The sequence below is a fragment of the Salvia hispanica genome, chromosome 4, assembly GCF_029641045.1.
Source record: "Salvia hispanica isolate PSC_SH4W2 chromosome 4, Shi_PSC_v1, whole genome shotgun sequence".
In the NCBI taxonomy this organism is placed as follows: domain Eukaryota; kingdom Viridiplantae; phylum Streptophyta; class Magnoliopsida; order Lamiales; family Lamiaceae; genus Salvia; species Salvia hispanica.
The window spans coordinates 50479431-50506267 of NC_142695.1; the positions used below are offsets into that span (position 1 = coordinate 50479431).

The following is a 26837-nucleotide window of genomic DNA, read 5'->3' on the forward strand; positions in this document are numbered from 1 at the left end:
TTATTACACACTCCACCTCTCACTTCATTAATTACACACTCCACTAATTCCTTAAAATCGTGCCATAACTAAATGTGACTATAAATATGGGACGGAGGGAGTATTTAGTATGAAATTTACACTAAAATATGTTTGAGTTTAGTGGAATGGTTGGAGATGGTGTAAGCCATTAATTTGAATATCTAATGGCTATTATTTAGTTGTAGTTATCAATTAAGTTATAAATTAGCGATATAATCAATTTATAAGTTATACGTTCACATTGATATTGGGCATGTACGTTTAAAATTTAATTTACTACATATTAGTATTATCCTATATAATGATACCAATGGCTACACAGTTCAAATATTAAACCCATTTATAATCGATGTACTTCTATAGTTTTATTCCATTTCAATTTCAGTTATATTTTCATAGTGTATTCATGACGATTTCAATTGGTAGCCTAGATTTCATACTAATTTAGAAATAAAAGTTATTCGTTTCTTAAAAATAGAAAGTTTTTACTTAAAAAAAATATTCTTTCGAATTAGGTGTGACCCATTTTCCACTAACACAAATATTTTTTAATTATTCTCTTATTTTACCAAATTTGCATTAAAACTTGTGTCATTTCAAAAGTTCATATTTTAGGGGACGAAGGGAGTAATATCGTTTCTCATATTATTTGTTATGCATTAATTAAGTTATCTTTATCTATATATCTACAAGGGAAATTTTGAGGAAAATTAATAAATATTAGGCAAATTGCCATTAAAATTATGAAGTTTAGTCAAATTCTATTTATCACATAACTTTAAAAAATGACCAATTATATCATAATTTTGACATTTTTCTCAATTGTCCCATAGTAAAATTGACATCATGATACATTTTTGAATTTATCAATGTAATATGTATATATATATAGGATTGTGATCAATTGAGATTATTTATGCTAATTGAGAAATGAGATGCAATATCAGCCACTCATTTTTATTAAATGAGTGGTCCAGATTTTGCCACACAATAAATATTTTTAGATTAATTTAATATGAAAGGATAGAATGGTAATTTCATGTTTTAATTAGGATTTCATCTTCACGTTCCATAGATAGAACTCCAAACCTTGTTGGCTTTGCTGCTGAAATTCTGCTAGTGATCGCTTTCTGATCAAATCCGACCGCCGGATCTGAGAAGCAGGATCGGTAAGGACTCCAGAGAGCGGCGATCAGTAATTTCATGTTTTAATTAGGGCAGAATGGATGAATCGAGGGAAGCAGCAACAGCAGGATGAATTGAGGGAGATTCCGGCGAGGCAAGACTGGGAAATCGATGCCTCGAAATTCGTGGTCAAATCTGTGCTGGCGCGGGGAACTTTTGGCACCGTTCACCGCGGCGTTTATGACGGAGAGGATGTTGCAGGTATGTGTATTAATTTTTTCTTTTTTATGGATCAAGATAAATTAGATTAGGAGATGTTAGAATTTGACTGAATTTTGTGTTGTTGTTTTCAATTCAGCAATGTGGCTAATTGACATGTTTTGGAATGGGAAATCTTTTTGTGAAGATGAAAATAGTCTATGCATTCCATGTGTTTGTTAATTTGTCTCAATATCAGTAGGATACAGCTTGGTGTGAATTTTTACAATAGGATACAAAACGCGGCGATGGAACTGTACATGAGAAAGGATTTTGGTTTGATTTTCATTAACATGACTTTTTTGTACTTTGTTGGTGAATTATACTCTGTTGACATAAATGCAGATTTATTGACATTCTATGTAGAATTTATTGATATCATGTATACTCTCTGTTGCTATGATGATAATTTTTTGTTGACATAAATGCAAAATCTGTTGATATTTGCATTGATGTTCTGTTGACATAAATGGAAATCTGTTGACAGATGTATGTTAGCTATACTCTTTGTTGACATTTTGTTGACATACAAAATAGTTGTATCTAAAATACGCAGCTCAAATAATATTAATCCTCATGTTGGTTTGGGCCCAACTCAAAACAAAATTTCTAGGGAACGCCACAGAATTTTCATCATATTTGGAGACTAGTAAACACAACATAGAAAGGGCAGCTACGACTATGTTAGCTATTAGTAATATTCATTATTGATTGCGATCCTTTAGGTTTGCTGTCATTGCATTAAAAAGAATCAAAACCCAAACAGTCTTGCTTCGGTCTTGGTTATCTTTTCTTCAAATAGTTTGGAGGCTGAGGCACGCTTCGGTACTTCAGGATGCACTGCTCATTAAATTCTAAGTGTGATCAATAAACCACGATGAGATTAATAAATTTGGATGCACAGTAAATCCTGGTGGACATAAGTTTTTGTCATTGTATGAATATCCCATATTGGAGTGACACATGATATGTGCCTAAAGGATTACAACGATTTAAATAGCTACAGCATTATGGTTAAATTTGGAGAAATGTTCAATCTAAAAAAGAAATGGGGTTAGTTCCATTTTAAATCACAGACTGACTAACCTCTTCTTCAAACTCAAGAATACATACATAGAATTCAACCCAACATTCAATAACACTAGGTTAATTGTTAAATCCTTATGCAAATTTTAATAACAAATTGCAAGTTCGTTATCAATATTGTTGACATTCGATATTCTCGGTATTGATATGTGAATTATAAGTGTTATTTGTTAGTTGCTGACATTCCATATTCTCGCTATTGATATGTGAATTATAAGTGTTATTTGTTAGTTGTTGACATTTTAATACGAGTTGTTGACATTCGCTAATCTCGCTATTGATATGTGAATTATAAGTGTTATTTATTAGTTGTTGACATTCGATATTCTCGGTATTGATATGTGAATTATAAGTGTTATTTGTTAGTTGTTGACATTTTAATACGAGTTGTTGACATTCGATATTCTCGATATTGATATGTGAATTATAAGTATTATTTGTTAGTTGTTGACATTCGATATTCTCGGTATTGATATGTGAATTGTAAATGTTATTTGTTAGTTGTTGACATTTTAATACGAGTTGTTGACATTCGATATTCTCGGTATTGATATGTGAATTGTAAATGTTATTTGTTAGTTGTTGACATTTCAATACGAGTTGTTGACATTCGATATTCTCGGTATTGATATGTGAATTGTAAGTGTTATTTGTTAGTTGTTGACATTTTAATACGAGTTGTTGACATTCGATATTTTCGGTATTGATATGTGAATTGTAAGTGTTATTTTTTAGTTGTTGACATTTTAATACGAGTTGTTGACATTCGATATTCTCGGTATTGATATGTGAATTGTAAGTGTTATTTGTTAGTTGTTGACATTTTAATACGAGTTGTTGACATTCGATATTCTCGGTATTGATATGTGAATTGTAAGTGTTATTTTTTAGTTGTTGACATTTTAATACGAGTTGTTGACATTCGATATTCTCGGTATTGATATGTGAATTATAAGTATTATTTGTTAGTTGTTGACATTTTAATACGAGTTGTTGACATTCGATATTCTCGGTATTGATATGCGAATTGTAAGTGTTATTTGTTAGTTGTTGGCATTTTAATACGAGTTGTTGACATTCGATATTCTCGGTATTGATATGTGAATTGTAAGTATTATTTTTTAGTTGTTGACATTTTAATACGAGTTGTTGACATTCGATATTCTCGGTATTGATATGTAAATATAAGTGTTATTTGTTAGTTGTTGACATTTTAATACGAGTTGTTGACATTCGATATTGATATTGAAGATTTGAAGATTTGAAGAATTGAAGATTTGAATGTTGAAGAATTGAAGAATTGAAGATTTAAAGATTTGAAAATTTGAATGTTGAAGATTTGAATATTTGAATATTTGAAGATTTGAATGTTGAAGATTTGGAGATATAAAGATTTGAAGATTTGAATGTTGAAGATTTGAATATTTGAAGATTTGAATGTTGAAGGTTTGAAGATTTGAATGTTGAAGATTTGAAGACTTTAGAAAACGATTTCAAATGTATTTTATTTTTGTCCTCTACATTATTAATGAAAAGACAATTATACTTCATTCTTGACATAATGTGATAGTTGTTGACATTAAGTTAATCTTGTGAATTAGTGGTTGAGATTGCATCTCATTTCTCAATTATGCCCAAAAATCTCATCCTAACAAGACCCTATATATATATATATATATATATATATATATATGTAAAAATTAAAGACATAATGTACTCAATGTTATTACTAGTATATTACATCGTTCAAATGACCGAACGTTTTGTTCGTATGGTATTTTTCATTTGCAAAAATCATATACTCCACATAATTTGCTCAAATTATAGTCTACGGAAAATTTGAGAAAAATGTCAAAATTATGATATAATTGGTCATTTTTAGTTGCGAAATAGAGTATCAAATTTCATGATTTTTTTGCTATTTACATTTATGGATACTATATAGGAGTATATTACTGGGAATACAGAATGCTCAAAGTCAAATTGAATTAGGATATTGAACTAATAATTAATCTTTCCCACAAGTTAAAAGGGTAAAACAATATTTGCAATTGAATTTATAGCAATTTGATTTCCAACTTGCAATTTTTGTCATTTTATTTGTTATCCAATATTTTAAGACTGTATATTGATTAAAAGACTTTAGTGACAATAAAATAAAATAAATTAATGATCTGTGCAGCAATGTTACACTAGTTTGCCAATAAACAAGTTGTATTCACTCAATCATTATAAATCAGATAATGATTCATAACACACGTTATACTATGGTCATGTTTGGTTGTCAGGATTTTGTCTGAGAAAGTAATCTGATTCCTTTAATTTTAAATTCCTGTGTTTGTTTCAGTTTTTAATCAAACTGGGAAAGTAATCAGAATCCGAGAACAAGAAAAGTTAGTACAATTTTTCAGGATTCTGAATCCTAGCTTTTCTTAGTTATTCTTTTTCCCAGTTTTAGGATTCTTACATATATAATGCAATATAGTATAGTTTTATTATTATTATTATTATTATTATTTAGAATATTTTAAAAATAATTTAAAAATATAAATCATACTACTTAATTTTAGAAAATAAATAACTATGATTAAAATTATCATAATTATAACTTATTTTATAATAATTCATAATAATAATTAATAATTTATTAAATAATTTAAATATAATTATATAAAATAAATCGTATGATAAATAATTATTATTATTTTTATAAATTAATAATTAATCAATAAAGTTATAGTGTAATTTTCAGTTATTAAATTTATTCACTTATAACATCCTTAAATATTATAATTATAATACTAATTATTATTATTATTATTATTATTATTATTATTATAAATGAGTATAATATTTCAAACTATAATTATATGTATTATTTTATATTATGATAAATAATCCATATTTAAACTATCCATTGTAATAATAAATATAATAATATAATTATTATTATTTGTAATTAATAGTTTATTAAGAATTTTATATTATTATTCTTTTTTATAATTCTTTTTTATAAATAAAAAATAATAAGTATATTTTTAGTTTGGTGTTTAAATTAAATATAAATTTAAAATCTTGATATTTTCCAAACACAGAAAAGTAAAGTTACTAGGAATCATATTCCCGGGATTCATTTTCCCAGGAATCATTTTCCTTGCCAACTTTACTTTCCCGTCAACCAAACATGGCCTATAAGTTTTACTAAGCCAAAATGCTCTAATAGTAAGTACTATTTTTGGCTGAAACGAATAGGAATGAGTTTTGTTTGAAAAAATAATAATCCTTGTTGATTTAGTTTTTCCTTTTCTTTTTGTTTCGAGGGAGTTGATTTTAGTTTTTAAAAATGGAATATAAATATTAAGTTGCCTATGACACCATCTAAAGAGACCATATATATATGGAGTATTATTTATATGCAGTAATATTTCGTGTAAATTTGGTAATACTTAAGAGTACTACTTAAAACTTTGATTTTAGCACAATCCAACCATTTTGTTAATTAACTAAATTCCAAATTATTATGAGGGGTATGTAATATGCAATAACATACATATAATCATTTGTGCAAATAATGAGAAACAATATAAACTTGAAAATAAAGTATGCTACAATTTTTTTTGCTGCTAGATGAAGAGTATTCACTCGATAAAACTAATAATTATTCGACATACCGATATGTAGACATCTCGAATAGAGGGACAACCGATCCAAAAATTAAAGACGGTTACGAGATCAAATCCATGACTATTTGAACACTGCAATTTATTTAATGAAAAATCGATACTTTATTGCCTATTTAATCTATACATGTATAAAGCCACAGGTTTGTGAATCCATTTTTGCCGCCAAACTTAATGAAATTTAAGCAGACCATAATGTATACATTATGGAACATAGTCTCCACCGCCATTATGCAAAAAAAGTGTTCCTAGGCTAAAAACTAGCTTTCTGCCTCTGGATAATTAGCTTTCTGCCACTAAATATATTCGGCCCAATAATTAAAATGTTGGATTCTATTTTGTTTCATTTGTTGACCAAATGGTAAATATGTTGATTCATTGGTTTTCAAGGTGTAGTGGTAACATTTTATTTTGAGTAATTCATTAATATGTTTATGTAGCAATCAGTCAGAATGTTATTCTGTCACACGAAATTGTAATACATAGTATGATCTTTGATTTGGATTTAAATCTATTGTGTAGTAAATAAATACTCCATGCTATTACACGGTACCAACTATCTATCAGAAGGAATTCAAATTTTGAAATTGTAGAGCCAAAAACCACCAAATTCTTCTATAAATACCATCCTCAAGCAAGAGATGCACAAACATTCTTAAAACCTTCACTCATGTTATGGATTTGTATCGCTTCTATTTCTTGATTTTTTTTCTTATGTCTTACTATTGATTTTCATATTGAGCATTTGTTTTGATTTAGCATTTGATCGGTCACTATTTCTTTTCCTTTTTGTTTGCTTCAATTATATATTTTATTTTATTATTTGATTTTTTTTTCTTATTTGTCTTATTGTTTTCATATAGAGCTTTTGTTTAGCATTTGATTAGTTACTATTTTTTGCTTTTTGATTGCTTTTATTACATTTTTTTCCATCTCTTTTCACTTCTATCTGTTACCCATTAATATTTTAACAGAAAACATACACATATACATTATCTTTCTATCCTTTATTACTTTAAAAATTTATAATTAATGGTTGCTTTCTTCAATATTCAAGATATCCATCCGTCAAACACATTTGTTAATAAAGTCGGTGAATAAGATCATATGAAGTACCTATTGCAAGCATCATTTGATTGTGTTTTGCAAGTACTATGTCATTTCCTAGAAATACAATTTTGCTTTTATTTCATTGCACTTTTGAGATAAAATAAAGAACTTTTCAATCCAACCGAAACATGGGCACCGATTCAGATCAGTTTTATCATATGTAGGAGAGGATGTCATGTTTGAGTCTTGAAACTTGAAAGTGGTTTTATATTATGTTTTGTTTGGTGAGCATATCTTGCAAATATAACACTACTGCTAAAGTACTACTGCTCATTAACTTAAAGAGAAAATAGGAAGTATTATGTATTCTAATTACCAATAAGTAAGTTGCACTCCTTGGTAGGTAAAATACTGAAGTGCAATTGCACATGCATCGATAAAATTGAATTGTACATTTATCAGTTAATTTTTTCAACACGCTGGATTTTATAACTTTTAATCAATTTTGTATTTCTTAATTTTTTTATTTAATAGTTTATGTTTATAGTATAAAGTGTTATTATATGTCATGTGTTGTGTTTTTTAGATGAGTGATCGTATTAATTAACAATCATTTTTTAATAGTTGATTTCAACTCATATATAGAGTACTTCCTATTCACTTTAAATAAAATACTTTCGACGATGCAAATAAATTAATCAATTTGCTAAAAAAAATTGAGTTTATTTTCAGTTTATAGGCAACATTTACTATTTACAATATTTTATCTTTGAATATCATTGCATAGTTTAGGATATTGTATTTGTTTAAAATATAAATGAAACATTGTTAAAAAATTATATACTACTGTAAATCAACAACTTTTAAGTTGACTATTTGAAAAATCTTTTTATATGGGGTATTAATCAACAATTTTTAAGTTGGCTATTTTCGGCACAAAGATTGATGGAATTTTTTTTTAGTCATTGTTTTGAGGGTATATTACTAAAAAACTTGAAACAAAGTAGTCCATAGATTGGAGGTCGAATGTGAATGACAAAGAAATTTAAAATATTATGAAATAAACCAGCAGTTAATGTAACGCCCCCATACCTAATTAATGGGAAACGCTACTAAAAAAAAACTAAACAATAAATATAAATTTCATCTTTAAACTAAAATAAATGATTTGATCAACTATAAAAGAAAATATAAAATGACCATCAATTTAGCTTAGTTCATGCAAGGATTTTTCAAATAATATCTACAAGATAAATTCCCCAACATCGAATGTACCTATTTTAGCAAAAGATGGTTTTTGTAAAGTTTAACCTTCTATTAAGCTATCCAAAAGTTAAGGCCTTGCCTAGTCGGGTCACAACCTGAAACTACGCTGATCACTGACAAAACTATGAATATAGGGTCACTGCCCACACAAAATAGCCATAAGCAGTTACATAATTCCAAATATAAAGGCATCAACGTTCTTTCTTTTAAAAAAAAAAGAAAGCCCAAAAGGATGTCTACTAGTCAAAATAGGGAAGTCTGTGGATCACGTTGACTGCTGCCCCATCACCGACTCCTTAACCTGAAAAACATTAAATAACGGGGTGTGAGTATGCGAGCACACTCAGTGGGGAAAACGCTACAAGCAGTTATAACCAATTGTGTAATGAATCATAACATAATGAACCATCTCAACTTTGCTGACATCTATATGAGACTAGTCTCGGTCCCTCGTGGACCTGACCCCTCGTGGGCCTGCCCCTCGTGGGCTATTGGTGGGCTATCAGCGACCCATATGATCCCTCGTGGATCTGACCCCTCGTGGGCCCATAAGCTCATATGAATGACGCACGACACAACAATGATTATAACCATGTAACCACTACGCTTACAGATAAAGTAAACCCCACCTCGAAAGCTGCAATCCAAAATAACCTCTTCACGCTGGGTCAGGTTGCCCGTCTCCGAGCCTCGGATGCGCCACTCCTAGCACTTAAGCATTTTATCTTAGTCTTTAAACTTTCCAAACTTAAACTTGGAAACTGAACTCATTTTAAACTTTAGAACAACTTAATCTTCTATTTTAAAACATAAAATCAATTAAGCATAACAAATAACTCCAACTGAGACAAAGAGGAATCATAATCACACTTTTAAGCATTGCTTTTATTCAACGTTCTATTAAACATAAGCTTTAACACCTACACCATTTCATTCAACTCAAAACACACTCCATATTAATTAACTACAACAATAAACCAAAACAAACCATCAATAATAAAAGCTGTCAAACTTACTACTCATATGACCTACTGAAAATAATTCAGAAGATATTACAGATCAGTTTTATACATTTCCAAGTAAAATCGTACATCTTCCCTATAATATTCTTTATAGCATCTCTCAAGTTCATAATCATCCAACACCAAAAGGATACCCAAAAAAATTAACTAAATCACTTTCACTATTCTCGGTTACTATTCACAGCAGATTACTATTCACAACATATCTATTCTTACTCTAAAATTTCACAAAAAAATGCTAAACATGCTTGGAAAAAAAAATCATATAAATTCACATATTGCTAATTAAACATCTCTAAACATAATCATGTAATCAATTCATCTAATAATAATCATAATCATACAAAATAACAAAAAAAAACCCCAATTCTAGAGTAATAGTAAAAAAATCGCCACTATCTCACATTCTCAATAAAAACACTTTTCTTCTAATCAAACCCACAATTGCTAGCTTGGAAGATGATAGAATCAAAAGAAATGTCAGATTTACCTTGTCTCACAATAAAATCAAATTTTTGGAGGAGAAGCTTCAAGCTTGGATCATGCTTTAATGGAGGTTAGAGAAGTGGAGAAGAAGAAGCCATGAGCAAAGAGAGGAAGGTGAGCTGATGATGGCTAATCTCGCCGCCGGAGAGGCAATGGACGGCGGCTGACGGAAACGATGAGTGTGTGAGCCTAATAGTGTGTAGGGTATTCTAGAAGTGTCGATGGGTGGGTATTTAGAAAGTAGGATAGATATTTTATTTTTTATAATCATTTCAACACAATTCATACACTTACATATATTATTTAAAACACACACACACAAGCACAGAAAGGCATTAAACTATTGCTCTAAAATTCCTAATTTCATTTCAAGTTCTAATACTACTAATTTTACAGATAGATAAAAAAAAACAAACAATTAGACCTTATTAAATTTGCTAGGGCGCATCCTCGGTCTAAGTCGGACAACCTGGAAAACATTTGAAAATCAAAATCATCAATTAAAAACCATAAAAAAATATTAATTCAAAAATTATAAAATATTTTTGAAAAGATAAATTATTCTCTATAATATGGTTAATAAACTCAAAGATATGGGGTATTACAGTTAATGAGTTAATACATGTTAAAATACGTGTTGCAATCAAATTATGCAAATTTTGTCATTTCGAAAGTCAGATAAATTTGAAATAGTGATGAGATTTGAACTCAAATGTGAGAAATGGAGCCAAAATCACTCCGCAATCCTCTATAAATACCATTTCTCACATCTTTGTAGATGGGAGAGAGAATTTCTTAACTTCTTATTCCGCCAATCAATAAATAATGAGAAGTTGGATGTACTATGTTTAATGTTCTACGGTATAATGTTTTTTTTATTTGTTTATTTAGAAATTTAGAAATTTAGAAATTAAGATTTATTTTTATCAAAATTACTTACTTAATTCTTTATTTCGACAGGTTACATATTGAGCATTTGAGACTACATTTGAAGTGAAGATAAAGATATGGTATTCTTATTTAAAAGATTTATCTGAATGATGCAGCATTTAGTATCGCACTTAGGCGGAATTTCCGGTGTGGGGCGACCGTAGAGGCATTGATAGAGTCAAAGTCAAGATTTGCAATAATGTAACAACATTTATTTCGGCCTAATAATTTCTTTTTAATTTTAAGAAAACACTTTGACGGCTCTATTATTTATTTCGTTTGATTAAAATAGATGTCGTTACATCTAATTAGATTATTACAACTACTAATTTTTATTACTAACGATCATTACAGCTAATTAAAATTTCGATTGTGCATACATGATGAAAAGTTGAATTTTGTTTGTTTAAAAAATTGTAAGTTTGACGAAATTTAGGCCCATATAAAATGGAAAGGATCTTACCATCAACAAGTAGGCATGGACGGCAATGGCACCATGCGGGTATGGCGGATGGCAGTGGTGGCGTCGGTAGGTACGGATAGAGCCGATGGAAAGGGAATACTACGACGGTGGCTCAACCGAGGAGAAGGAGAGAGATCCGAGTCGAATGATAGAGGGAGAGAGATGAGAGACGGACGCCAGAGATAAGAAGGAGGCGCCGGAGTTGCATGCCGGCACTTGGTGGCGCAGGAGAAAAGGGATAGCCTCTCTCTCCTTATTTAAGGCTCGGTTAAAATAAATATAAAAATGACTTGTATGTATATATATATTTGGACTAATGTTTTCATATGGGCTTGATATAATAAAAAGTGAAGATAGTTCTTATTTGGATTACATTTCAATAATTAACATAATTACATTGATTATAAAATCTACTCATTATGAATACTAATCTTACATATATAATCATTTAATACTAATTGGACCTATGAAAAATATAATTGAAATACGACAAGTTTTAGTTATTACTAAAAACATTTTTACATTAAATATTCTGAAATAAAGATAAATTAGGTAACATTTTATTAAATTTTATTTGATTTAACAGAATTAGTACTGCCTGATTATTTTAGCCTTCTCATATCTTAAGAAAAATGAATATATGGAAAAAAAATTTATCACTTTTAGTCTGAAGGAAAGAGATACATTATGGTTTGATAGTATATAATTTTCTGTTTATTTAATGTATAAATTATCACGTTTAGCCTTAATGATTTGCATTCATATATTTAAGATGATTTTGGTCCTTAAAATTATTAATTTTTCCAAAAATCTACTACTCCATTTCTTATAAGCTATAAAAGCGGTGTGAAAAGCATAAAGTTTGGCGGAGATTATTTTTCCCCACCCCAATCCGCTTTTAAAATTTTCCGGCAAAATACGATCTACGTGGACAGTTTGCGTCTGCACATCAAATTTTAAAATCTTACGATGTTATTTCCTACCTAGATTTTTCGATAAATTTAAGAATTTGACTAACAAATCGTACTTTGAATCGGCTAATATACGATTTTGTTTCTTAAATGTTTTAATTTTAACCATGTGATTTTACACATCATATGCCACGTGAAGAGAAGTAACAACAACTACGATTAAAAATGTTACATAATCCATCTGGATCCACCTTTTGGCCTGTTTCTATTACCAATTTATAGTTTATGGGAAATTTTACGTAATCCATTTGGGACGGAAGGAGAATATTTTGGAAAGAGTGGGTGTATGTATGAATGAAGAAAGAAAGAGTGGGTGTATGAAGGGATATAGATAGTTGAATATTTAATTGAAAAGACAAAAAAATGGTTGAGTGTATTATCTGAAGAGAAAAACTTACCAAAAATAGAAATGTGTCATCTTGGCTGGGATATGGGGAGTATTCTTAAATTTTATTTTGTGTAATTCATTAACACTCAATCTTTATAATCATAATGCTGCTATATATATATGCATCGGGGCATAAGATATGGTGCCGTGTAGGATAATAATTAAAAATAAATATCATATATATAGAAGAAATACTTTAGATGAAATGCCATATTATTTAATTGCGCTATAAATATTTTACTAAGTATATTATGATTCAATGATATACATTATTTAAAATAGTTTATTTTGGTGACAAGATTTTAATATTCACATTTGGCCTGTAAAATTGTTGAACTGTTTGTTTATTCAAATTATATGATGTTTTTCTTTTTATGTGTATATTTTATTCAAATTGTATGAACTATTTATTTATTCAAACTATATGATGTTTTCCTCTTTGATTCTTAGTTGCATCCTTTATGTGTATATCTTAAATGATTAACACATACGCTTTAATTATTAGTCGCACATCTCCACTTTGTCATTTGTGTTATTTGATTTTATTCCAATCATATAAAAAATTAAAACTGTATACAATCGTTGTTGTATATGAAATGTTTCATTTAGAGTGGGTTGATAGAAGTACATTTCTCTTTATCAATTTTTTTTTAATTTTAATCTACTTACCTTAAAATTTATCTATATTATTTGAAAATGTTATATTCCCGTGCATAGCACGGGTGATAATACTAGTTTGAATAAGATAGGAGTACCAAGGTTGCATAAAAATAATTTTACAATTATTGAGCGACTTATATCATTCCTAACGCGATTTTTCGAAGTGCGATAGGTTTTTAAGTCGACAAATCTGAATCGAAAGAGAGGGAATCGCCCTTTTTCTCCATCCCAATTTCCGAGCATCGTATTTCCAGCAGCCATGGCCACCGAAGCAGCCTCCTCTCTCCAGCGAAATCAAGTAATATTATCACTTGCTTATGCGATTCTCTCAATTTTGTGCATGCTGCTTTTTTTTCTTGTAGAAAAAGTTATGCGTCTGTTTGATCAAATGTTTGATGCATTGACTGATAATCAGGTTGATTTGATGGAGTTTATCGACTGGTCTAGTGTGGAATGTTTGAATCAAAACAGCAGCCACTCTCTTCCTAATGCTCTCAAACAGGTAGTACTATATTAGTATTTGTCAGATTCCTCTTGGGATTGGGGACTTGGGGTTAATGTCTCTCTTAGGATTCTTTACCGTTTTCTCAAGTTAATGGATTTTAGTATTTATGAATTGGAGCTTTTCTTAAACTGAAAGATGTTTTAATGTGTTTCACGATTTTGGTGTAATTTGATGTTTTGTTAGGCGAAAAGAGAATTTTGTTGAACTAGACAATGTGTACTCAACACATAAAAACACGGAAATCTCGATATGCATATACACAAGACACCCACTCACACACCTTATTGTTCTGCAAGGTTACTTCTTCTTTCATCGGCTCTTTCTAATATAAGCCTGACCTATTTATGAACAATGATGTGACCGATTTCATTAACCTAGAATGATCTAGTTGGTTGCGTGTGTTAAGATTATTACATTGAAATATTGCTAAATTGCATAATGCATCTTGTCACAGCTTTTCTCCAAGTATTTAGAGGCCTCCAAGTCTGGCCATTTAATTAGTATTGCATTTTGCGAATCTCGAAACCTACATGAAGCAATTTTCTCATTCCTTCTAGACAATCCCTAAGTCGGTCAGTCAGTGGAGAAGATTTCTCAATGCTTTTATTTTTATTTGGCACCATCCCTTTTAGCTTGTGAAATCTTGTAGTGTTGTGATCTTTGGGGAACATATTCCAAGATGGTTCGTCATTTGAGCATGGTTCTCTAGACATGTCTTCATCAATATTTGCGACATTGGCGTACTTGAGATTTGGCTTTCGTACTTTGTCTATTGTTCGATGTTGTAGTCTCGGGGATTCCTCAAACTGTTCTGTGGTCGCCCGATCTCCTTATCAATTTTTGTTACTTTGTCTAATACTATATTTCTATTTTGCCCTAGAAGCATCTTCTTCAACATCTGATTCTTGTACTCTTTCAATTTCCTCACTCTCTTTGTCTTTTCATAAGTTTCACATGAATCTTTTCCCCCATCTCTTTTGAATCCAAAAACTCTTTCTTTTGTCGCAATTTTAGTGTTCCCCGGAAAATTTCATTTTGCTTAGATTTTCCGTTCATATGGTTATTAAAGCACAAAGAGATTATGCTTGGAGGCGCTGCCCAGCCAAATATATGTTACTGTGTTAGTGTTGTTTCAATGCTGCATCGTCGTTGACCATTATAGATCATAAATGCTTCTTTTGTATCAGGGGTACAGGGAAGATGAAGGTTTGCACTTGGAAAGTGATGCGGATGAGCAACTCTTAATCTACGTTCCCTTTAATCAAGTTGTTAAAATTCATTCCATTGTAATTAATGGGCCTGAGGAGGAAGGTAACTAGCTCTTAAAATCTCATTTCATACCGATGCAGTAAAATCTCTTTCTTCAGTGACTTTCATAGATTCTCTTGCTATAATATTGTGCCTGAATGTTTTTTTTTCCTTTTATTCCCCAAAAAGATTGTCCCACTCCAATATCTCCAAATAATATATTGAACACTTTTTTTTATTCTTTCCTATATTGATGACAAACCCATTGATTGAGTATTCACTCACACTAATGCTATTTTTTAAAATTCCAGGTCCAAAAACGGTGAAACTTTTTGCTAACCGGGAGCACATGGGATTTAGGTATTTCTGAGGATTAATCATTTATGTTGATGTGTTTCTCTCTTGCTGTTTATAAACTGTTTCTGATTATTATAAGTCCACAGTAATGTCAATGATTTCCCCCCAAGTGATGTCGCTGTTTTATCCGAGGACAACCTTAAGGTAAACTTTAGTGCACATTTCCATCTTGTTTGCTTGATATGAACGTTGTTTACTTGCTTGTGGTTGCAATTTTATATGAAATATGATGCCAGATATGCTAAAAACCTTTGTAGGGAAAACCAGTTATATTGAAGTACGTCAAGTTTCAGAATGTTCGCAGGTGTGTTTTTGTCTCTATGCCTCTACACTCAATTACATTGCACAGCCAATATCTTTTGTGATTGTTCTCACTAATTGTTCTTAATCAGCTTGACAATCTTTATCGAGGAAAATCAATCTGGGTCTGAAATTTCGAAAGTTCAAAAGATTGCTCTATTTGGATCAACGTAAGTTTTCATTGCACTTCTCCTCTAGCAACCTATCATTTTACCATTGCAGAGTCAAAGTGGGTGATTAAGCTGCCAAATTTTTCAATAGGCAACTATGCCTCATCCCCTTGGTGCTTGTTTTGTATCGGTAGTTAGGTTGTCTAGTGTACCCCTGACACCCTAATATCATGCTTGGTACAAAACACACGTTCTTTATAAACGAAAAGCTCAAAAATATTATAAAGATCTGTATGATCCTGCTTGCCACCTCCGAGGTGGTATACGTAATACAAGTCATAATCATAACACATACAACTATTTAACATATTTAATATGAATACATCCTAGCAACACAAAGGATTATATATTACATACTGTATCCTACCAAATATGATGTTGATATGGACTTGCAAACTCAAGATATCTGGGGAAACAAATAACCTTTTTTGCATTGACTAATGATGTTTACAAGTATTCTATATTCAGTGTGTTATAATATGCTCTGTGAAAGGCATTGAAGATGGTTTGACATCTTTCTTCAAAGTAAACATTTATTTTGAACTATCTAAATTAGCACATTTCTCAAAATGACAATTCTTCTCCCTTAAAAGTATTGAACTTCGGTTGAGATATTTATGCTTGCTTAGTTGTGTGTATTGGGTGTGATGCAATATTAGAGGCACTGCTACTGACTTCAGGGATTTGTAGGGATCAAGCTTTACTGCCATTTGGCTTGTGGTCTTGCAAACATAGTTCGAGCTCATACGAGCAAGTCGACTGGTCCTTAACTCTAGATTATTCGAAGTTTTGTAAATTTAAAGAATGGCAAGAAGAAAAATCTATAATGCTTTTGTGTTTGCATTATGTGTTAAGCCTCTTAAATTGATTTAGTATTCACCAACTACCTCTAATGTACTTTTGTCTAAATAATGTCAGGGCAGCTTAAATGTGCTCGTCACTGGAATGATTTGCCATAAACTTCATTTCTGTTTTTGTTTTGCAGGGTTGAAACAACGGATATGAAAGGTCTGAAGAAGATCGAAGATCATTGAGCCACCTGGAAATGGGCAAGAGACGAAGGTGAATTGGTTGAAAAGCCTTTCGCCTGCTGCAAACTCTCTTTCCATTCTTGGTTAAAGAAAAACTCGTGTGGTCGTTATATTTATCACTCGCTAACGTGTAACTCATGAATTTGGTAGGTCTTTTGTTTTCATGGCTGCATAACTGTCCATAGACAAATTTGCAATTTTTTCCATTTCAACATTGTTAAGACTCTCCAATGGATTGCTCTCTCTCTCTCTCTCTCTCTCTCTCTCATTGTTGTGATTGATCAAGTTATGTAGGGTCACTTGAGCAGGTGTTGTGCTCTCCGCCTCCTAAGATCCAAATTCTGTTACAATGTTTGTCGTATAGGTTTTTCACTTGTGAAAGAGTCATTTGTTGACCCTTTCATGGCCTACAATGTTGTCTGGGTAATTGAATCGGTAAGCAGCAAAGTGGAGTGATGAGTTGGTGTAGAGTGGTAATACTTGAGGTCATAAATCTCAGGTTTGAATCCATGGTGATGGCGCCTTTAAATTTATATTCATTTGTCCAACCAAAAAAAATCCAAATATTTGGTTTATTAGTTTCCAAATATCTTCACTAAACAAAAAAAAACAGAGAGTAAAGCCGGCCAACGACGTGAAATACATTCCACCATAAAAAACAGCACACTCATCCCATATACAACTGCCATTTGCAATCATCCCCAATCCTCACTCTCTCGCGATCAATGGCCGAGAACAACGCCGACAACGCGTGGCAGCTCACCGCCGCCACCCTAGTAGCCCTCCAGTCAATGCCGGGCCTTGTCCTCCTCTACGGCGGGCTAGCAAAAAAGAAATGGGCCGTAAACTCCTCCCTCATGGCGGTCTACGCCTTCGCCGCCACCCTCATATGCTGGGTTGGGTGGGGCTACCGCATGTCCTTCGGCGACCGGCTCACCGACTTCCTTGGGAAGCCGGCGCCGGCCATGGACGACGGCTTTTTGATGGGGCAGGCCTTCCTCGGCAGCTTCCCGGCGGCAACGATGGTGTGGTTCCAGTTCGTGTTTGCGGCGATCGCGGCAGTGGTGGTGGGCGGGGCGGTGGTGGGGAGGATGAGGTTCGCGGCGTGGATGGCGGTGGTGCCGCTGTGGCATACGGTGTCGTATACGGTGGGGGCGTATAGTGTGTGGAATGGGGAAGGGTGGCTGGCGAAGATGGGTGTTATTGATTTTGCGGGAGGGTTTGTTATTCATTTATCTTCAGGTGTTGCTGGATATACTGCTGCATATTGGGTACGTACCACTAAACATTAAACAAAACATTGCATTCGTTTTCCTTTTTTCAAAAATTAATACTCATATTAGTATTGTCTTTTTTACTTTATACTTTCTAATTATTAACACTAAAAATGTACTACTTCCAACGTCCCGTCCCGGAATAAAAGTCCGTAGTGGCTTGGCATGCATTTGAAATAATTTAAAGCAAAAATAGAAAAGATTAATAGCAGAATATGAGTCACATTTAGAAATTTTTTTTTTTTAGGACAGGTCAAAATGGTAGAAATAGAATCTTATTATAGATAGAGAGAGTAATATTTAGGCCAAATTATTGATTAAGTCATGAAAGATAGTCATATTCTGGTTCCGTGCACACTTTTCAGAATCTGAAAAATAAATCATGAAAGATGTAAGCGTGACAAAATGACGTTTCAAACTTAATTACACGTTTTCGTTTTGGCTAACGTCATTTTATCCAATTGTTTTAAATCGATTGTCACATTAACGCGTAATTCGCCGGAAAAAGATGAGATAATTGCGAAAATTTCAGTCTTTAGTAATTTATTTTTCAAATTTTGAAAAGTGTGTAATTGACAATAATTTGACCCAACTTTTGTGGTTTATTTGGGACTTTATATATTTATTTGCCAAAATAAATTTATTTTACAGTTAATAAAAATAAATTACAATTGTTAGGTGGGGCCGAGGAGCGACAGCGACCGAAATTTTTTTCCACCAAACAGCATAGTGATGATGCTCGCCGGTGCCGGGCTGCTCTGGATGGGCTGGACTGGCTTCAACGGCGGCGCACCCTACGCCGCCACCGCGATCGCCTCCCTCGCCGTGATCAACACCCACGTGTGCGCCGCCGCAAGCCTCCTCACATGGCTCCTCCTCGACATGACCCTCTCCGGCAAGCCCTCCGCCTCCGGCGCCGTCAACGGCGCCATCTCCGGCCTCGTCTGCATCACCCCCGCTGCCGGCCTCGTCCAGTGCTGGGCCGCCGTGCTCATGGGCCTCATCTCCGGCAGCCTCCCGTGGTACACGCTCCACCGGGTGGCCCTCCTCCGCCGCGTCGACGACCCCTTCGCCGGATTCCACACCCACGCCGTCGCCGGAGCTCTCGGCGGCGTACTCGCCGGAGTTTTGGCGGCGCCGGAGCTCTGCCGGAAATTCTACGGCGAGGCGGCCGGCGGCGGGGGGAAGTACGTCGGCCTCGCGTACGCGCTCGGGGGGTCGGGGCGGGCCTCGGCCGGGGTGAGGCAGGTGGGGTGGCAGATCGTGGGGGTTGTGTTCGTTGTGTGTTTGAATGTGGTGGTGATGACGGTGATTTGTTTGGTGGTGAGGGTTTTTGTGGCGCTTAGGATGAGTGAGGAGGAAATGGAAATGGGGGATGAGGAGGTGCATGGAGAGGTGGCTTATGGGATTGATGCTCAGTCTAGGTTTGTTGATGCTAAGGTGAATTCGATTTATGATGTTGATGAGGTTGCTATCTCTAAAACACCCACTTATCAAATGCATAGGGTTTGATGTTGTAAGTACTACATTTCTTGTTCCTAGTAAGATTTGATGCAATGCTATTTTGCGAGTTAAGTGAAGATTCGATTCAATGTTATTTTGCGAATTTAGTGAAAAGAGAGTAGTGTTTACATTTGAGGAAATACTTCCAACAAAGTGGGATGAGTAATAGACATAGAGATAGTCAAGCTATCATGAAAGTGTTGTTTGTAATACAGTAATACTTTATATCACTGAGTTGCGACAATGTCATTATATCCTGTCTTCTCTTCTTTTTGTGACAAAACTAAGCAAGGATATGATCAGACCAATTTAATCTCGAGTAATCGAATGCCTAGACCATATGAAAATATACATCACGAACTTTGAGTAAAATACCACTCATCTATATGGAAAGCAAAATAGTGGGAGAGCAAATTGAAAAGAATAATAACCCACCAAGTGTGTTCTTAGCCAAGAGAAACAGAATCTGCTATTTATGTGCTGAATTGTTCTCCAAATTCCTTCTTCCCCTTTTATTTTTGAATTACTTGCACCCACTAGTTGTGCAAGTATACTTAGCAGACATAGGAAGATGATTCTTGCTGTAGATAAGAGGGATTAGATCAATTCTTTAATTATTTTATTTATCTGTTATGAAGGTTCTTTTAGAGAAAGTCTAGTATTTCTTCTAATAAAGAGGGAGAATCAACAAAAAAGAATAAAAATAAATCCAGACAATAAACAGAGTAAAAAAGGTCACTAGAAAGTTGAGTCTCAAGGAGTATAAATTAGTTAGATGGGGAACTTACAAATGGAAAGAGGGGGATATGAATCTCTTCATAGAGACAACAATTGAAACCAATGCATGAATGGATTAATAATGAGTGGTATTATCTCTCAAAGATTTACAGTACAGCCTTATTGCTCTCCGGTGCCTTGAGTATCCGAGGAGGCGCGGATGCGCTTCTGGAGATGCTCCAAGCTTGCGACTCTCTGCATAGAAACCGTCCTTCCCATCTTGTTTGCCCCAGCTGCTGCATCTGCTTGTGCATTCTCTGCCGGAGGAATGTCCACCACACTGTTTCGAACTCTGTGGTCTTGCACCGAAGCCTGGCTGCTGGAAGGGGCGTGGTAGTAGTGCTGCTCCGGATCATCTTGCACAGGTACAGCTGCATCAGCTGAAGTGTCGGGACTGCCGGAGAAAGAGGGCATGCCCATTGTGGAGATCTCTGACATAGCTTGGAACAGTGGGTTCAACCCAGTGACTCTTTTAACTGTTTCTTCAGCCATTTTTACCTGTACCATTGAGTAATAAAAACATGTTATATCTTCTTCCGCTGGATCTTCAACGTATGATTGATTTCACTCCGACCCATATGATATGGACTACTTGAAGCAGCTTCTTAACACGATGGTAAGCAATGCATAAAATGACTTCTAATTTTCAGAATGTGACAAAACATAGGACTGTCAATTCGTGCATGTCGTGTCAACATGATAACAACACAACGGGACAAGACACAAACACGACCCACTATTGATTGGCTTGACAAGAACACAACACGATTTGTACATACACAGACATGATGAGGTGACATGATTTTATTCATGTTAATATCCTACAATAATGCGTGGTAGTGCCGTGTCATGTTTAAAAATGTCAACCCTATGCCCACATGGTGCACAAAGGCCAGATGACTTGTATAGTCTTCTAATGCCAAGAATTGTTGAAATCTTATTCTGATCATCTTACAATGAAATCTAAAAGCAAAAGGCCAAGCACACAGGAGTGCTGATTGCAATCTATGCACTTTCTGGCTGGTAATGAAATGCTAGCTAATACATTTGTTTAGGAATTGAATCGTTTATCATATTTCTTTACAGACCTCTTCAGAATTTATTTAGAAAAATTAGAATACTGAGAACTCGTTCAGAATAGTTCGAAGACATGGATTGCGAATGCAAGCAATGATGCTCTGTAAGTAATGTGGTCTGAGTTACCTTTGCTCTCAGTGTCTCGACATCAGCCTTCAGAACTCTATTGTCAACAGCTGCTTCATTGTACTTATGGCTTATGTCGGTGAGGCGTTTAAGTAAAGAAGAGTTCTCAACTCTTAATTGAGAAACCTAGACAATCAACAAAGATTAGTATCATTAAAAAAAGGAGAAACCACCAGATGGGAAAAGCTTACAACTTGAAGAGAGTATACCTGCGTCTCAAGCTCAGACAAATGGGCCTGCTTTCTTCGTCTAGAGCGTCTAGCTGATTCTCTATTTGAAAGCATTCTGGAAACCCGCAAGCAAACAATTAGAAGAAGAAATAAACTCGTTAACTCGACTGCGTGCTAAAATATGCTGGAGATTTTATTTGCAGATGACAATTTCATGATGGTACCTCAGTGACAGATGGTTCAATATTTGGCATAGAATACCACAAACTAAACCAGAGTTCCATATTTAACAAATAGTACAAATCTGTTTTTTGGTATATCTTAAGGCTTAAAAGACCAAATAACACTTTGAAGACAATCTACATCTATAGTATTTTCCTAAGGTGAATTCCTAACATACTCGTGACTGTATCCATGAGCAAAACATTGGCAACTGAAATATTCAGTACTATACCTTCTCATGCGTTTGGCATCTGTAGGATCCATGTTTTGAGTTGATTCATTTTCTCCCTCAGCTTCATCATCATCAGACTGTTCCCCTGATGATCCACTTGTTGTTGACTTCACTTGAACCCCATATTTCTTAGAGATAGCAGGGAGCGGAGGTATACCGACTGGACCACCACCACCATCCTTATCTTGTACCTTTACTGAATCTACAAAGCACAAGGAAAACAATAATGATTCTGTTACAATGCCAACATTCATTGACTGCATGTTCAGATTAATACTAATCCATGAGTAATACAAGTGAACCAGAGTAAATATTTACACACACTCAAATTTTTATTTCTCAACAGCATCTATAAACTTTCTCTCCTAACAAATTATTTGTATTTTCATCAACAATTATTAATATATATATTATAATTTAAATCCCCTTAAGCATTAAGGGCAATTAGGAGACAACAGATACTGAAGGAAAACTGTGCATGTGAATGTTGTGTGAAGCTCATAGAAATGGTTCTTAATACCAAGTTTTTGTGATTGTCAATAGTAGAATACTATATTCCAGCTGGGAATAGACGTGCTCTCAGCACTACTAAGTTTTAACATCTTCCAAGTACAGCCTTGGGCATTACATGAACAAGCACACAAGAGCTGCTGCAACAAAGAAGATGTTTAAGACTATTTATATGCTAACATGAATAAACAAAGAATACAATATAGGCAACTCCATATATATTCAAAAAAAAAAAGATACTAATTTGCAAAGCATCTCACAGTCTATAGTCCAGAACAATTAGAAGAGAAAGCTCCAAGACGATTTTTCTTTATCCTTTTATTGTAGTAGTACTATTTAATAAACAAAAATTTATCAAAATAAAAGAATGCAGGTTCATATATGAACAAGTCATACACCCCAAATACAAAACAACAGGCAAAGGCTACATTTAGAACTAGTCTGAAACAAACATGTGTCAAATTCTCTATGTTTTTCTATCTATGAGTCACTGTAAACTTAATACGTATATCCCAATTAAACTGTAGCCTTCAAGTTGACCCCCAAATGCAAGAGTGGAACAGGCAAGAACAATGAACATTGTGGAACTAAAATTGAGGGCGATCAGAGTCATTTTCCAACAATATTTGATCTATGAGTCCAAAATCCATCTAAGAGGCAATGAGACGTATATATACAAAACCAAATGCATTCGTATTCCCCAGCAGTAAACCAGACCTTTATGGGCAACAAGAGGGCTGAGCTGCAACGAATTCGAAGCCTGAGAGCCGTTGTCCGGCGCCGCAACTGTAGAGACTGGATTCTTCACATTGCTTCCCTAAACACATGACAGAGCTCGCATTTAGCATCGCGAGGAGATTAAAAAATCGGAAGAATCTCTCACATTAACAACATAAAGCAAAAGGCACACAAACGGCGTCAAACTCTGAGCATCTTCATGATTACTCAAATTACATAAAAACAAGAGACGCCTTTCCGCAGCGATTAATTAGCTTCTAAAAAAATAAATAAAAAAAAGGCTGAGAAAAAAAATGATTGGGGAAAGATATACTCGAGTCAAAGCAACGGCTGCGCACGCAAGCTCAAGGCGACTTTTGAGGTAGGCCTGATACTCCTCAGAATCTGGCGACACATTTGGGGGTGGGGCCCCTGCCGCCGCCGTCTTCGGCTGCTGCTGATTTGCATTGACCCCTACGTCAATTAAATTATGGCGGCTGCTGCCGCCTTTGATCTCCGCGACGTCTTCGTTGTGATGAGTCGAGGAAGACGACGACTGTATGGTGGTGGTGGTGGTCCGATCGGAGGCCTCCTGGAGGAAGCGTTGAAACGCCCACTCCGAAGCGCTGCGGTTCATCCCTGCGAGCTTAGATTCGGCAGTGTTCGCGGCGGAGGAGGAAAGGCGTGATGCCGCCTCGTCTCCGCCGTCTTCGCCGCCGAGGCGCGGCTGAGGGTGGGGCGACCAGAAGTGGTCTATCTCATCCATTGAAAACACTCTTTCCATCTCTGTTTCTCTCTCTCTCTCTCTTATTTTTTGCTGATGAATGTTGATTAGTTGATGCGAATTTATCTTTAAATCTGTAAATATGCAAAATAAAAATGTGTAAAAAATAAAAATCAAAGTTTCTAAATGCGAAATACTAGTATTTATAGTTACTTTTCAACGTAAATATAATTAAAAGTATTGGCACTTCGATATGATTTTTTTCTTTTGGAATAATTTTAATACTATGAATTTTAACTTTTGTGACAAGTGATTTATAGTATTTCCTACTTAAATGATTGTAGGGTTTATTTTGGATATTTTTCAAACTACTTGCGTTTTTGTCTGGTGATGCTTTTAGCAAGTGGGTTGAAGTTTTTTATTCTTTAGTTTTGGAATATTTGAAATAACTTAAGTTAACTAAATGCGTTTTCTTAATGAATATCTAATGATATTAAAATATCTGTAGTTCAATATTCAGTTAGTTGTTTTATGATTTTTATCTATGATATTTTTATCATTAATTTACTGTAGAAAATGCTATGTTATGTATAAAAAATTATTAGCAATATGATTAATACTCTTTCTATCCCACAAGAATATACACCCTTTCCTTTTTAGTCCATCTCATAAGAATATGTATTTTTTAATTTTAGAATTCTTTACTCTCTATTGAGATGAGATCCATCATCCACTAATAATACTTTATTTACTTTTCCTCTCCACGTCCCTATTAGTACAATCAAACACGCAGGCTAGTAATTTGATTAATATGAGCAAGTTAACCATTTTTTTAATCTTGTAGTCCATTTTTCTAGTATTATTTACGTAGTCAACAAATGCAAGCTAAATAAACGTTTTGAACATGTTAGCTGTGTACAAATCTTTTGAAATGTTTAATCTATTGATTTTGTTTATCTCTTTATTATAAAGACACGATGCGGAAACATCTAAAATATTTTTGATAATTAGTTATAAGTTACATTTTATTTAATAGTAATAAGTTTTAATAATACTCCACATTACTACGTGCCAAAATAAAGTAGAATAATCTATAAAATAAGTATAAATGAGTATAGTTTTGAAAAGAATGCGCTATATCGAGAAACTCATGTTATTGACTAGTTCTTGAATAATATTTGGTTTCGAAAATTAAAAGAAAGCAATTATTCTTTGAGTTTTGTTATATATATGTATGTACATCTCTGTACACAGGATTTGAAGTTTTGAACCAATTCAATGTACTAATCGCTCACTTTTTAATAGGATAAAATTAAAAATGTGTATTGTATTTCACACGTATCCTCATAACTAGGACTAAAACTTGAGATGATTTAAAAATTAAAATTATAGACACAATTCAACACAAAAACATAATCGAATATGCCATAGTGTATCCTTTTATTAATTTTTTTAATAAATACGGTAAATAAATGCAAACCATTGTTCGATGCTAATAAATAGCACATAATGATAATTTTATACTACTCCATAAGAGTTGCATTGAAGAGAGATTGTTAATATATGATGGTGTATCCAGCAGTGAATAAAGTGTTCGATATGTTGTCTTTTTTTAGTATTACTCCCTAATCATTTAATTATGCATTCAAAAAGTTAATAAAAACCCAAATTTTATACGCTACTCTTACTAAGTTTACTTAGTATAAAATTTTATTTTTAATTTAAGCTTTTACTATATGGAAAAAAAATAAAAATAGTAAGAGACACTATAGCTCAAAGACTTCATCCGATGTATCCTTCCTGGCAGGATCTGCTCGGATTTAAGTCATTGCGAGCGTATAATTATTTATAATTGCAAGTTTGTAATTATTTATCACACATCAATCTTACTATAGTCTATAGTCTATACATAAGGAGGTGACATGGATTAGTGAAGGCGCTTTTTAATCTGTTAATCCGAGGTGGAAAAAAGTGGATAAGGCCGAAAGAAGAATGACTATGATTGGCTGGAGATGCGTTAGATTCGGCGGCTTATTATTGTGGATATATATGCATTTTGATACATTTTCTCATTCACTGCCCACTTGCCCCTTCTACACTAACTTTTAAGTACTATTCTACAAGATTCATATTCCAACAACTAATTAATTTCTCAAATAAAAGATAAAATGACTATCGTTTATTATCATCATCATAATAATTCAATTTTCGGCCGCATGTCACGTCAGTTAGCTTTATTTTAGCCATAACACCACATTTAGAAAGTAAATCTGATTTTGTGAATAGAAAGTGCATCACACATTGAAACTAGTTTTAATAATTATCAATAAATATATTGTGAATAAATGATACTATTAATAGAAAATAAGTATCACCAACTAAATGAAAAGCCTCTTTTTTATGGGAAACTCAAGATGAAGGGATTATGTCAAACCCCCAATATTTTTGAAAATTTGGCATAGATGTGGTGGGTATTATACAATTGCAA

At 33.5% G+C, this 26837-nt stretch overlaps 3 protein-coding genes and 1 long non-coding RNA gene across 5 annotated transcripts; 2 read left to right on the plus strand and 2 right to left on the minus strand.

The window, feature by feature from the left end:
- Window positions 1-8401: 8401 nt before the first annotated feature.
- On the minus strand, window positions 8402-10268 carry LOC125193324 (uncharacterized). 2 transcript variants are annotated; one of them, XR_007171564.2, is made up of 3 exons: window positions 9999-10268; window positions 9116-9197; window positions 8402-8787 (listed from the first exon to the last, which is right to left on the minus strand). It is a non-coding gene; the product is annotated as an uncharacterized LOC125193324 (long non-coding RNA). The 2 variants fall into 2 exon arrangements; XR_007171563.2 differs by having other exon boundaries at window positions 9116-9191; window positions 9999-10262.
- Window positions 10269-13558: 3290 nt separating this feature from the next.
- LOC125192926 (PITH domain-containing protein At3g04780-like) lies at window positions 13559-17248 on the plus strand. Its single transcript, XM_048090602.2, has 8 exons — window positions 13559-13704; window positions 13822-13908; window positions 15099-15222; window positions 15471-15519; window positions 15603-15660; window positions 15774-15820; window positions 15909-15986; window positions 16972-17248. Exons 1-8 carry the CDS (start codon window positions 13666-13668, stop codon window positions 17018-17020), a joined length of 531 nt encoding a protein of 176 aa, XP_047946559.1. The 5' UTR covers window positions 13559-13665; the 3' UTR covers window positions 17021-17248.
- A 377-nt stretch (window positions 17249-17625) lies between these two features.
- LOC125195340 (ammonium transporter 2 member 4-like) lies at window positions 17626-19871 on the plus strand. The gene is made up of 2 exons (XM_048093501.2): window positions 17626-18288; window positions 18970-19871. The coding sequence occupies exons 1-2, from the start codon at window positions 17743-17745 to the stop codon at window positions 19801-19803; spliced, it is 1380 nt and encodes a 459-aa protein (XP_047949458.2). The 5' UTR covers window positions 17626-17742; the 3' UTR covers window positions 19804-19871.
- Window positions 19872-20511: 640 nt separating this feature from the next.
- LOC125196422 (light-inducible protein CPRF2-like) lies at window positions 20512-24467 on the minus strand. The gene is made up of 6 exons (XM_048094935.2): window positions 23960-24467; window positions 23626-23725; window positions 22399-22600; window positions 21984-22059; window positions 21775-21900; window positions 20512-21069 (listed from the first exon to the last, which is right to left on the minus strand). Exons 1-6 carry the CDS (start codon window positions 24407-24409, stop codon window positions 20692-20694), a joined length of 1332 nt encoding a protein of 443 aa, XP_047950892.2. The 5' UTR covers window positions 24410-24467; the 3' UTR covers window positions 20512-20691.
- Between the last annotated feature and the right edge of the window lie 2370 nt (window positions 24468-26837).